The following is a 13635-nucleotide window of genomic DNA, read 5'->3' on the forward strand; positions in this document are numbered from 1 at the left end:
AAAAGGCAGAAATTATCACTGAATGGGCCCTAAGGCAGACAACAAGATTCTTGTACCTTCCTACCTCTTCTGCTTCTGAGCAGCATTTCAATAGAAAATATACAAAAGGGAGTCACTAAGCTAAGTATATTTTCAGAATACTTTATTTCAGAAGCATGAATAAAAACGTTACCAACTTTATGTTGCAGAAACTATGAGTACAACATTTTCACACATGATGATGAGAATGGCAGTCTCAGAAGGTGAATTGCTCCTTCTCCTTGCTAAAGTTAACCTCTCTAGTAAAGCCTATTCCATTCCTAGCTATCTCCTCCATGCCCTTATTCCATCAGGCATCCCCTCTCTTAACCATCTTCAAACTCTTCATTGCCTTAAAAAAATCCAAAGCCCTCCTCTTGACCCATCACTCCCTCCAGCTACTATTCCAGCACACTTTTCCCCTTTTCTGCCAAACTTCTGGAAAGTATTTTATACTACTTCCTTATTACCCACTTTCCTCTCAATCACTTGCAGGCTGATGTCCATCCTTCCTCCACTTTCCTTCTGTAACAGCTCTCCCAAGTCATTCAAGATCTTCTTTCTCATGTTTTATTTATTTTTGTTTTGTTTTGTTTTGATCTTCAGCTTCCTTGACCTTTCTATAGAATTTGAAATGTGTCCTTAATATGCTATCTGACCTTAGCTTCTGGGAAATGAATTCTTGATATTCTCCTGCCTTTATTGATACTCTTTTAACTTTTTTTTTAACATTCCTAACGTCAGAAGGAAATTGTAACTCCATGAAATGATGTCTCCCTCCTCAGATTTCTCATTGTACTTTTCATAGACCTGCCCTTTGCAGGGATCACATTCTCTCTTCTATCATAATTATTTATATACATGACTTTTTCTCCTGTTAGAGTGTAAGCTTTTTTAGATTAAGGTTCCTATGCTATTTGTTGCCTTGTCACCTCACTCAATACCTTACATTATATGCTCTTTTCTTTAAAGTGCTATGAGAAATCTGAAGAGGAAGATATCACTTTATGAAATTATCATTTCTTTCTGGCATTAGAATGTAAAAATTAAAACTAAAAATGTTTTAATTTCAGTCATAGAATTGAAACTAGGCATTGGTTCCAAGGAAGAAGAGCAATAAGAGTTAGGCAACTGTGGTTAAATGATTTGCCAGGGTAACAGAACTGGGAAATGTCTGAATCTTGAATGAACCCAGTACTTCCCATCTCTAAGCCTGGGAATCTATATATTAAGCCACCTGATTGCCCCACTATATGGTCTGAGTAAATGTTTACTGAATACAAGAATCAATGAACAAGTATAGAACTAATATCAGTATATTATTTAACATAGATAGACTGCATATATTTGTATTTGATATTCACAGCAGTAGATAATGCAAATGTAATAATCTTGCCCCTTTTGAATATGAGGAAATCGAGTTTTTGAGTTTGGGAGAGTTTAAATGATGAACTACTACTTTTTATTGAGGGCAGATAATGCCTGACCTATAGTTGGCAAAATATCTTCCTGAGTTCAAATCTGGCTTTCTCTGTGGCTCTGGGTAAGTTTCTTAAATACTATTTGCCTCAGTTTCCTGATCTGTAAAATGTACTGGAGAAAAAAAAAGGCAAACCACTCCACTATCTGGGTCCAAAAAACCCCAAATAGGGTCACAAAGAGTCAGGCAGAACTAAACAACCATGATACCTTTCTCACAGCAGCATACTTTTTCCAGCATCACTGTAATAATTATGGCCATTTATGTAATGTTTTGCAGTTTGTAAATGTCTAATTTTAGGAAAACCATCTGGTATAAAAGAAAAAATAAAGCCTAATCTCATCACCATTTCAGCTTGGTATCCTAAAATAATTGCCCCACTTATGAACATCTAGTTGGGATGGAGAACCCGGTCTGGCAACAGGAGGTCCTGGGTTCAAATCTGGTCTCAGACACATCCTAGCTTTGTGATCCTGAGCAAATCACCCATCTTCAATGCCTAGACCTTCCTGCTCTTCCACCTTAGAACCAATACACAGTATTGATTTTACAATGGAAGATAAGAATTTAAAAAAAAAAGAATTGCCCCAATATCCCCTCATGATCAGTAAGCATTAAAACTAAAAGTGAAATATGGGGTTCTTGACTCTATTCTGGTTCTTTCTCTATTCCACAAAGAGGCAACTCTCGTAATGATGAATAGAGTCCTGTGCCCAAGAAAATAATATTTCCAAAAATATGAAAATGTCAGAGAATTCTCTCAGATCCCTGTGCTTTCTATCAGCCTTGACTGGTATTTCTCCCAAATATATTGTACCTTGTGTCTTTTTAATTGCCCAGTCATCAGGGCTCCCTGCCTATCAAAGGACCCAAAGTGGCTTTTCTCAGTTCACTTTGTAAAGGCATTTTCTGAAATCTTCCCATCTTCCACATAGGTTGATATTATCCAGTTACTTTCCCTCTTGTCCAACTATTTCTGACCCTGTATGGACTTCTCTTGTCAATATACTGAACTGGTTTGCAATTTCCATCTTCTTTTTACAGAGAAGGAAACTTGGCCAGTCACCCAGCCAGTAAGTGTCTAAGGCTAGAGTTGAACCCACGTCTCCCTGACTCCAGTCTTCACTGTCTGTCCAATCCACTACCTCACTGCCTTTCTTTGACATACATTTGACTGTAATTGGAGAATGGGCTGCCCTTGAAATAGACATTAGTTGGATAAGCCCAAGTGGTACCTTGGTTTCCCTCTCACACATCTAAAGAATGATCAGGAGACCTCGGGCACATTGAATGGGTCCTTTTGGGGAAAACATGAACAAAATAATCACACAGGATCAGAGAATGTGGGGAAGTCCAAGTGGTGGCATACAAAGAATATCAGATTCAAATCCTGGCTCCGCCTGCTACTTATTACCTAGAAGACCATTACTCAGATGCTTCCTTTTCCTGGATTTTTATTTCTCCTATATAGAAAATAGAGAGTTAGAGTAGATGACCTCTAAAGCCCTTTCTAATGCTAAGTTTATTACCTGTGATCCAATAAAGTACAATACTAAGTTTAGCTTTTCTTGAGAATCATTCTAGGATGGTCCTGTAGGGATGAAATCCAGCTTTTCAGAGAAGCCATTCTCATAAAATCTTGCAGAAGATGATAAATTTGCAACTGTAAATATATCATGCATACCATTTCTTTTCATGACCAAATCAAAAAGTATTGATATATTGTTATCAATATTATATACTTGCAAATATTTTCATTCAACAATCAATGAACAAACAGGGTTCTATAGACAGAAATACAACAAATTAAAAGGTTCCTATTCTCAGGAATCTTAGATTCATTTTGCTTTGCTATTTAAGTCCCTATTTCTCTATATTATTATTATTAAATTATTAATATTTTATTATCATTAAATTTTTTGTTTTAAAAAGGTTTAATAGCTAGATTGTGCTATTATTGTTTTCCCCAAAATTGATTGTATTGTGGAATGTAATTATGGATGAATGAACTTATATCAAAGTAGGTATTTTCTGCACTCCTTAAAACAACAGAAATCCTACTATTACCATTATTGTTAGTACAACTGCTACTATGACTAATAATAGCATATTTGAATACAAGTCCTGAGATGCCATCTGCTAAGCTGTGGGGGGAAATTATCTTTCTCATTTATGGATATTTAAAATATTACTATTCAAATAAGTATGTCTATTTCCATGGACAATTCTTCTATGATGACTGGGTTTTATTTTGTGTGTTGTTTATGGGTGACATAGTAACAAATTTGTGATGTTAGAATTGTAAAGGACTCCTTTATGCTATTTTAATGAACTGGCCTTAAACCCATTTTGTGGTTTGTTCCTTTTCTGTTACATATGGTGCTTAATTAATTGAAGGCTGGTGCTGCATAGGAGACAGATGGATTATCCAAAAGACATGCTGACATGTTGTGTTTGTATCATATTTAAATATTTTCTAGGCCCAGTGATTCTTTTTGATAGACTAAAATATTTTACATAGCTTTCTTTCATTTGCCTCTAACTTTCATCTCATAAAGTTATTATGTCACACAAAATGCTAATAGAAGAGCTAAAAAAGAAATCCCCCTTTGGTTCATAATAGCTCAGATTTGTATAGTACTTTGCTGTTTATAAAGTGATTTCCTCAAAACAACTTTTTGTAGTGGTTAATCTGAGGATCATTATTCTCATTTTACAGAAGAAGAAATAAGAGCTCAGATAAATTAATTGACTTACCCTAGAGTTAACACCATTAGTAAATGTGGGAGTCAGGAGTCTTGTGTTCATTTCATTAGACCATCCAGTTTTATTTTATTTTATTTTTTGTTTTCTTGCTCTCCAATAATAATTTTTGGCATTTGTTTTCTAATACTAAGTTCCACATCCTCTCCCTCTCCCCCCCCACTCTAAAACAGTAAATAAAATACGTGTGCTATCATATAAAACAGATTTTCCGTATTTGTCACATTGTAGAAGACAAAAGTGAAGAAAATACAGTGTAAAATGGAATACTTTGATCTCCATTCAAACTCCATCAGTTCTTTCTCTGGAGGTTGACAATATCACAGTTGTTCATAAACTATTAATCTGTGTGTTTGTTTAAATCCTTACCATCTTTCTTAGAATTGAAACTGAATATCCGTTCCAGGCAGAAAAGCTCTTAAGGGCTAGGCAATGAGAGTTAAGTGACTTGCCTACTATCATATAGCTGGGAAGTATCTAAGGCCATATTTGAGCCAAAGACCTCCTGTCTCAAGGTCTGGCTCTCTATCTGCTGAGCCACCTAACTGCCACTGCACAGTGTTACTGTTAAATTGAACAATGTTCTCCTGGTTCTTCTCACTTCACTCTTCAGTTCATTTAGTTTACAAGATTTTCTAAAATCCTTCTGCTCATCATTTCTTAAAGCACCATAGTATGCCATTAAAATCTACAAAAAAATACAATTATTTTTTGTTTTGGTGGTGGTGTTTTTTTTTAAATTATCTTATCTCTTAGTATCAGTTTTAAAACAGAAGAGCTCTAAGAGCTAGTCAATGAGAGTTAAGTGACTTGCCCAGGGTCATACAGCTAGGAAGTATCTGACATCACATTTGAACCCAAGCCATTCCAGTTCCAGGTCTGGTGTTCTATCCAATGAACTTACTCCTTTACTACAATTTATTCAACCATTCCCCAATTGATGAGGATCCCTTAGCTTCCCCATTCTTTGCCACCACATATACATATTTTTGTACAAATTGTTCCTGTTCCTTTTATATATATATATATATATATATATATATATTTTTTTTTAATGGGACAAGGAAAGGAGATCCTATGATAGGGTCTTGTTAAAGAAACATTAATTTTCTTGCAAGCTTCTTAGGATTTATCCCAGAATGCTATTGGAAGAACTCAACCTGAAGAACAATCTGTGATGGAGAGGGATGTTGGTCCTAGCCTAGCAACTCTGTCCCTTCTCCTTTCATTTAACAAATTTCATTCTCTCTGCCAAAAGTGATTCCCCCTAAAGCTAGGTGACCTTGCTTCACAGCACATTCGTGATGGGAAGAGAAGGGCAGTCTAGGGATCAGAATCAATATTAAAGTCACCCCCAGTTAAAGCCTACTATTTGTGTTTGGATGGGAGAGATTTCAGGTGAATGATCAAGGTGGAGGAAGGGATTCAGGACCTCTATGTCTGCTGCACTCTCCCTAAGGATTCATCTGTCTCTCCTTTCTAGGGATTTTCCTTTTCTCCCATAGTTTTACCCTCCCTCCTCCTTAAACTTTTGTGAGGCCCAGGAGTTTGGAAAGAGAGCCACATTGTGAAAAGAGATAGAAGATATGTTAGGGTCATATCCCAACCCTATTTCCCATGCAAGTTGGATAATTTTTTCCCCCTTAAAAGCCATGGAGACATTCCTAGATATCTGGTTGGCTAAGAGGACTAAAAGCTCAGTTATTAACTTCACTTCCAATCGCCTGGAAACAAAACAGCCATGAGAAGCTTCAGAGATGTTCTGCTATTGGCTGATGTTTCACAGATCAGCTGAATCAACCACGGATGTTCTCAATGTTTATACTTGTTGAATATGCATCTCCAGATGTAGCTAAGTAAATCCCTTTTAAAAAATGTTTCATTGTTTTCCAATATCAAGCCTAAATGATCAAGGGACTAGCCTGTGTTTCCAGTTCACAACAGAATGGAACTTTAGGGATTCATGTCTTTATTAGTCATGGACTTTGTCCTTCCCAAGAAGGGGAAATGCTTCCCTGAGCCTACAAGTTCTCTACCCTCTTATCAGAGTCTGCCCCAGAAGAAGGCATTATGAGAGAGATAATTGAGGTAGCTAAGGAAGGAAAAGGAGGGAGTTCCTGAGTCCCTCATTCCTGGTTCTAGTCTAAGAGACATACCTTTAGTCTGATCTGAGATTTCACTTCCAGTACTTTCATGGGCATAACAATTAAACTATAGTCTTTCCCTGAGTCAAAGGGTAATTGTGTCCTTTATCAATCAACCATGAATTTACTTCCCAGTAATTCTATAAAACTCAATAGAATTACTTATAGTTTTCTTAATCATAAAGCACCTAACATTTTGAGAAAGTATCACTACTTATTACACATCAGTCTTTTCACACAATTCTGTATTTTTTTTTCCTGGAATGGAACTCTTTGGCTCTTTATGATCCAAATACAAAGAGAAATGGAGTCCCAAAAAGACAAGATTGTTTCCTCTCACCTCCAGGAAAATCTTTAAATCTTTAGTGTGAGGGAGTAAGTAGCTGCAGAATCAAGAAGTAAATAGGAACCTGAAATCAGGACAAGGTTTACTTTACTTTGGGGGCTTGAGGTTTTTGTTTTGTTTTTATTGTTTTATTTTGTTTTATTTTGATTTTTGGTGCAAGAAAGTCACAATGATTTTCTTAACAGTCTGATTTCAGGGATAGGAGAGTATTTGGGAGAGGCAGATTTAATTAGAATCAGGTAAGCAAGAACAATAAAGAAAGGAAATGAATGCTGTAGAGACAAAGAGAAGGCAGCAATGGTTGGTGTCCAGTATTAACATGATACATTTTGGCTGCTGTCACCTTCATTCACTGATGGCAAATGATGGCCAGATGAGGCCAGAGTTAGATGTGTACCTAGGCAAATGGTAAACTTCCTTTTAAATGAGAATTCATGCAGATGATAAAGGGTTTCTTTGTACTCCTTCTTCTCCAACCCTCCCACACAGTTGCTATGGGAAAGAGTTGATGTCTAGTCTAAAATGTTTTGTTCTTTAAGTTTATTCATAATTCCCGAGTTAATTAGTACTGTGATGCTTGCTTACTCTAGATAAATGTCAACCAGTTTTATTTGTGTGTTGCATTATTTGTGAATAGGGAGTTGCAAAAGAGAATAGTGACTGGACTTAGAGATGAAAATGAATCACCAAAGTCTGGGTATTGACTGGAAGGATCAGGAACAATATCAAAGATAATTATTTTGATTTATTAATTTTAATAAATGTTCCAAATGGGTAAAAGATAAAAGATAAGAGGTATTTGTCATTCATTGCATTTGAAGGGAGGCTAAACTGGAAGGTGATATGACCTTCTGTATTTCCTTCTCACTTCCTCTACTTGCCACACAGAAATCTCTCCAAAGGAATGAAATCTAGGATGGTGACCACAAAGTAGACTATATGCAAAAGAAGATAAAAGGAAGGTCTCCAAAAGGCTTATAATGACCTAAGATTGAGGGACATTAGAGGAAGTGAGCACCACTCCTATTCATTTTTGCTTTCAAATATATCTCTAAAACTTAGCTTTTGTATTGCAAAAAAAAATTTAATATATATAAAAATATATTTTAAAAGTGATAGATGGATTGATGATCAATTGATTGATAGATCAACAGAGAAAGAGAGAGATTGATGGATGGATGGATAGATAGATAGATATAGTTATATATATATATATATATATATATGCATACTTCCATTGTCTAAAGTAATGTCTGTCACATATGAGGCTCTGAATATATGTATGTTGTTTTTCTCTCAGCATCTTGCCTTGAAATTTTCATAGTAATAAAAACCTACTGCTTTTGCTCCAACTCAACCAACCTTTCAAGATCATTCTTTTTTTTTTCCTTATAGCTTGGCATTTCACCACCCAGAGTAGTTAGTGTCATCTTGAAACTCTGATTTCACATTGTCTTCCCTCCCCTACATTATTTTTATATGATTAAAAAAAAACTGGGTGCTAGCACTGATCCTGAAGGAATCTCACATTATACTCTTCCATGCATAAAAGAAAGTCAAACCAAACAAAAAAATAATCCAATTTGTTTCAAAGAACTTCATAACAACAGTGTGAGATTAAATAAAGTGAGTAAGGCCATTATATTAGAGGATGAGGCTAGCTCCAGTGGTGAAAGAATTTATCCAAGGTCACTCAGCTAATTAATGAGGACTGATTTGAGAGTAAAACTTATTATTCTATTTTTTTCCACTTTCCAACAAAACATGCTGACATTTTTCTGATGCTAAATTCTCACACCTAGAATTATGAAAGAATTTTTAATGAAATTATAACTGAGTTGATCTTTGTTCTTTAGCTATATGCATTCAAAAGCACCGTCAGACATTTTTTAAATATTCTTTTCCTTCTCCCTATCATATCTTTTATAGTAGTTATATTTCAAGAATGACTATAGAGCTCAAATGTAGGTAGTAAAGAAGAGAGAAAAGCACTTCAGGAGAAAGATATGCTAATATACAATCAGCTCATTAATTTCTTTTTTGCCTTTGAATAAAATGTGAAGACTTTCCCTGCAATATTATAGGACTTGATACGATCGCTGGGATTCAGATCTGACATTTCTGTATATCCATAAGTCTGGATCCATGCTGATTCCCATGCTGTCACCCTTGGCCCTAGGACCAGTTATTTATTTTCTTTTATTATCTCATATCTATTTACTACCCAAAAAAGTGAAAATACTTTCCATGATGGACTTCTGTGAGGAGACGTCCCTAAATTTGGCTAGCTCTTCAATTAGAGCATTGCACAGATTGCCGATGTTTATGGGCCTATATTTTATTATTATTCTACTTTTATAAGTCAGTTGAATCTGATATAAACTCAGCATAGCAATATAGGCCCTAGTGGCCATGCATTACAAAAATACATAGTTGGGAAAGAACTCTCTTAGTGATACAGAAAGTTTTGATATCTTTTGCTGTTTGGAATCTTTGACAAATTAAGCCTGGTTTCCACCTTTGTTAATGATCACAACTAATATGCTTGCATGGACAGGTAACTAGTTGGCCCAGTGGATAGGATGCTAGTCCTGAAGCCAAGAAGAACTGAGTTCAAATAGGTCCTTACTAGCTCTATGCCCCTGGGTAAGTGACTTTACCTGTCTTTGCCTCAATTTCCTCATCTGTAAAATGGGGATAATGGCAACAACTACCTCCCAACATAATTGTGAAGATCAAATGAGATCATGAAAAAAAAAGCATCTAGCACAGTCCCTGGCTCACAGCAAATGCTATCTAAATGTCTATAATTATTATTGTTTTATTTTGACATCTCTCCTTTTTTTATATTTTTTTTGCCTTGTCAAAACTCCTTCATAAGTACAATATTTGTTTCTTTGCATTTTGAATAAGTATCTACTAAGTGTGCCAGCTGTATTAGTAAATTCCACTTTTTTTTATTTTATTGAATAATAGAATTGGGGAATGCTGATCAGAATTTCCTGGTTTGTTATAGCTCCACTTTAGTCCCTTTTTTAGTCCCTATTTTCTTAGGTTTGTATATATAAAGCTGTATTATTGATTTTTTTATTAACTCATACCCTATTTGCTGCTGTGCAGACTTAACCAGAATCATGATTCTTTTATCTTCATTTTCCTCACCCTTCACTAGATTGCAAATTTCATGAGGGCAAGAATCATATTAAATTATTATGATTTATTTATTTTTAAAATCCTTACCTTCTGTCTCAGAATTGATACTAAAAATCTATTCTGAAGAAGTATAGTAAGGCTTAGGCAGTTAGGGTTAAGTGACTTGCCCAGGGTCACACAGCTAGGAAGTATTTGAGGCAAGCTTTGAACCCAGAAACTTCTCTCTCAAGTCTGTCTCTCTATCCTTTGAGTAAGTATTAAATAAGATTTATTTAGATAAGATTAAATGAATTTAATCCAGGGAGTCTGGACCTACTTGAATCTACTTGGTTTTGATAGGAACAATTAAAAACAAGTGAATTATTGATAAATCAATTGTTTGAACCCACCAGAAACTGGGAACTTTTAAAAATAATCTAGCCCTCAGCTTTCTCCAAACAAATAGAACCCAGGCAAATAAATCATGGCATTAGTAACAACAATTCACATTTATATAATGCTTTAAGGTTTGCAAAATCTTTTACACACATTAACTCATTTTAGTCTCGTAGCAAACCTGTGAAGTGAGAATGACAATTAACTCCATTTTACAGATCAGAAAACCAGAGATGAAGGGGTTAAATGACTGACCGAAATAGAATTTGATAGAGCTAATGTGTTTAAATACAAAGTATTTAATCAGAACTGAAATTAAGATTAAAGTGAAGATTATTTTAGACATGCTCTCAAAAGAGTTTCTTCTCAGAAGGTTTCAAGACTCTAAGTAGTCCTCTAAACTACTAGTAAGTAGTAAATGCAAGGACTTAAATACTCTCTGGACCTGGAAAGCATTCTTTTTTTTTTTTTCAAATAAGTTTATTTAATTAATTAATTTAGCATATTTTTTCAGGGTTATATGAATCATGTTCTTTCCCTTCTCCCCTCCCATTCCCCTACTATAGCCAACAAGCAATCCCACTGTGTTTTACATGTGTCATTGATCAAGACCTATTCTGGAAAGCATTCTTAGATGGTTCCAGGGTAGAGAACTTCAGTGGTTTGAGGTTGAAGAGTACTTGCTTTCCTTGCTCCTTTCCAGGTATACAGTCTGCAAACAATTTCCTCTCTGTGTAGTTTCGGGTTCTCCTTGGACCATGTAGGGTTCTCTAATCTCTCCTTTCTCTGTATTCATTAATCTTTCATAATATGGTAGGAAAAACCTCTTCCCTAGACATTTTCCTGAAGGGAGAGACCAAGAAAAGCTTCCTTTCCTTCCAAACTCATAGGAATACAATGAGCCTTTCTCTCCCACTGAGCATTAAGACAAAAGCATGCCGCTTTCAATAGAGGGTCATGGGAACAGTAATTCACTTCGATTTTCAGACATATGATTTTTTTATTTCTTTTTTTTTAATTTTTTATTAAAACCCTTACATTCCATCTTGGAGTCAATACTGTGTATTGATAGCACCAAGATATGCAATGATGGGAGCAAGTCACACTGTCCTACAGCTTCATGTAACTAACCAATTGATTAAAAACCATTTTTTTCCTAAAAATCTGAGACAGGCCTCATATGATTAATTAGATCATGGTAAATCAAAGAGTCAGTGGTGAATTTTAAAGAAAGGAGGAATGGACTTAAGTTTGTGTGTAATTAAGGGAATGACTTTTTTAGCAGTGACATTTCTGATATTAAAGAATGCGGTGAAGAAAGAAATTGCAATAGCCCAGGAATGAAGTGGCCTGATCTGTTAGAAATTTAATAAGAAGAACAGAAGCAAAGTTATTAAAAAACAAATTTATGTCAATGTAAGACTCCCAAAAGCAAATACACTATGTTAACTTTGGCTCCAAAGACCTCTTTTTTGCACTGCTAATTTCACACATAAATATTGTCTAAAAAGAAATAAAATATGTATATGAATGGGTGGGCAGAGTGGACTTCTTTCTTACATGTTTCACAGACATGTTTTCTAAGCCTCTAAAGAATTTTGAATGATGAGTTCCATGGATTACATATGGGGAAATTCCAAAATAATAAATTGAATGAGTCCTTCCAAAGTTCTTTTTACAAATACTGGTATTTAAAAGATTATCTCCTTTAAAAAAATCTTGGGGGGCAGCTGGATAGCTCAACGGATTGTGAGCCAGGCCTAGAGACTGGAGATCCTAGGTTCAAATCTAGCCCCAGACACTTCCAGCTGTGTGACCCTGGGCAAGTCACTTGACCCCCATTGCCTAGCCCTTACCATTCTTCTGCCTTGGAGCCAACACACTGTATTGATTCCAAAACGGAAGTTAAGGGTTTAAAAAAATCTTGGTGCCAACTTTATTTGAACAACATGGTCTTCAGAAATTTGACTCAAATATAATCCTTTGATGGTCCAGCTGTCCAGATATTGGCCTTATATGGCCTGCTGGCTAGTAAAGAGAGATACAAAAGTGAAGAAAGCCCATTCAGTAGACTATTTTGGCTATCTCCAATCATATATGAAAGATCTCTCCTGGTTAGAAACCTTACCTTGCTGTGATTGAATAGACAATCAAGCAGGACATTTGGATGAAATGTCATCCCAGGCTATAACAGTTTTTTTTCCCCTTAAAAAAATCTTCACCTATGCAAGATTAAACCAGCATGTTGTTTTTTGTTTTTTTTTTTTCCCAAAATGGTGTTGACCTTGTTTAAATGAGGGCTATTTCATGAAATGAAGTGTATAATTTGCATGACCTATGTTGGCAGGTTTGCAAATAGCTTACCATGCTTATGAAAGGTTAAATAAAATCAAGCTTTTTTGAGATATTATTGATATATTAAATTCTTGCTGATGCATCCCAAAAAAAGGCCCATCATCTATAAGGTTACAGTTAATCAATATAGTCTTTGTTTCAATCCTTTACAAATTATGAGTGAACTTGTGATAAGCATAATAAGAGAAGGTCAAGGAACAGTGTTATAATAAACCTCAAATATAACTTTCCAGAAAAAAATATAGTCGAGTAACTATGTGTAGAAGTCTAATCAGCAGACTTGAATTTGAATCCCCTACATTTACCATTTATTTTCTGGGTAATCTTGGAGTAGCAAGCTGGTACATTTTAGCTTTTCCATGTAGAAAAATCAAAGAATAATAGTTCATTAAAGCATTGATAATGTTTTTTTTAGTCTATGGGAAGTGTAAAATAGAAATAATACATATATGTGTTTCAATTTTCTAAAAGATTCTCTAAAAAACATAATAGATTATGATTTTTTTCTTTTTTCCTTTCATTAGTTGAAAAAATACAGAGTCAATGGGATGAAGTCCAAGAACATCTTCAGAGGAGGAGACAGCAACTGAATGAAATGCTGAAAGATTCTGCCCAATGGTTAGAAGCCAAAAAAGAAGCTGAATGGACTCTAGAAAAAGCAAAAACCAAGCTAGAGTCATGGAAGGAGATTCCCTATACGATGGAAGGAATCAGAAAACAGTCTACAGAAACTAAGGTCAGTGTCTGACATTATTTTTAAAATTAAAGGTGGATGAAATGATATTATTGGTTGAAGTTGAAAGGTTCATAAGTGAACTACATTCATGGGAATCTGCTAAAGTGCTTTCATGAAAACTAATTCATCTCCTGTTGTACCCTTTCCTGCCTAATCTTCTCTTCTTGAGAAGGAAGAAGAGTAGTAAAGCAAGATCATGTGCCTCCCACCTCATATTACACTCGTCTCCAATCTGATCTCTAGCATTATTTGGAGAGAAAAGTGG

At 35.2% G+C, this 13635-nt stretch overlaps 1 protein-coding gene across 11 annotated transcripts in view; it reads left to right on the plus strand.

The window, feature by feature from the left end:
* Positions 1-13635, plus strand: part of DMD (dystrophin) — a 2399796-nt gene that overhangs the window by 1780014 nt on the left and 606147 nt on the right. For all 11 annotated transcript variants that reach the window (XM_007493357.3, XM_056797113.1, XM_056797116.1 and 8 more), the window contains one exon: positions 13159-13370. In XM_007493357.3, the coding sequence (XP_007493419.2) occupies positions 13159-13370 (212 nt within the window). The remainder of the gene's footprint in view (positions 1-13158; positions 13371-13635) is intronic.

The sequence above is a fragment of the Monodelphis domestica genome, chromosome 4 (genome assembly GCF_027887165.1).
Source record: "Monodelphis domestica isolate mMonDom1 chromosome 4, mMonDom1.pri, whole genome shotgun sequence".
Classification (NCBI taxonomy): Eukaryota; Metazoa; Chordata; class Mammalia; order Didelphimorphia; family Didelphidae; genus Monodelphis; species Monodelphis domestica.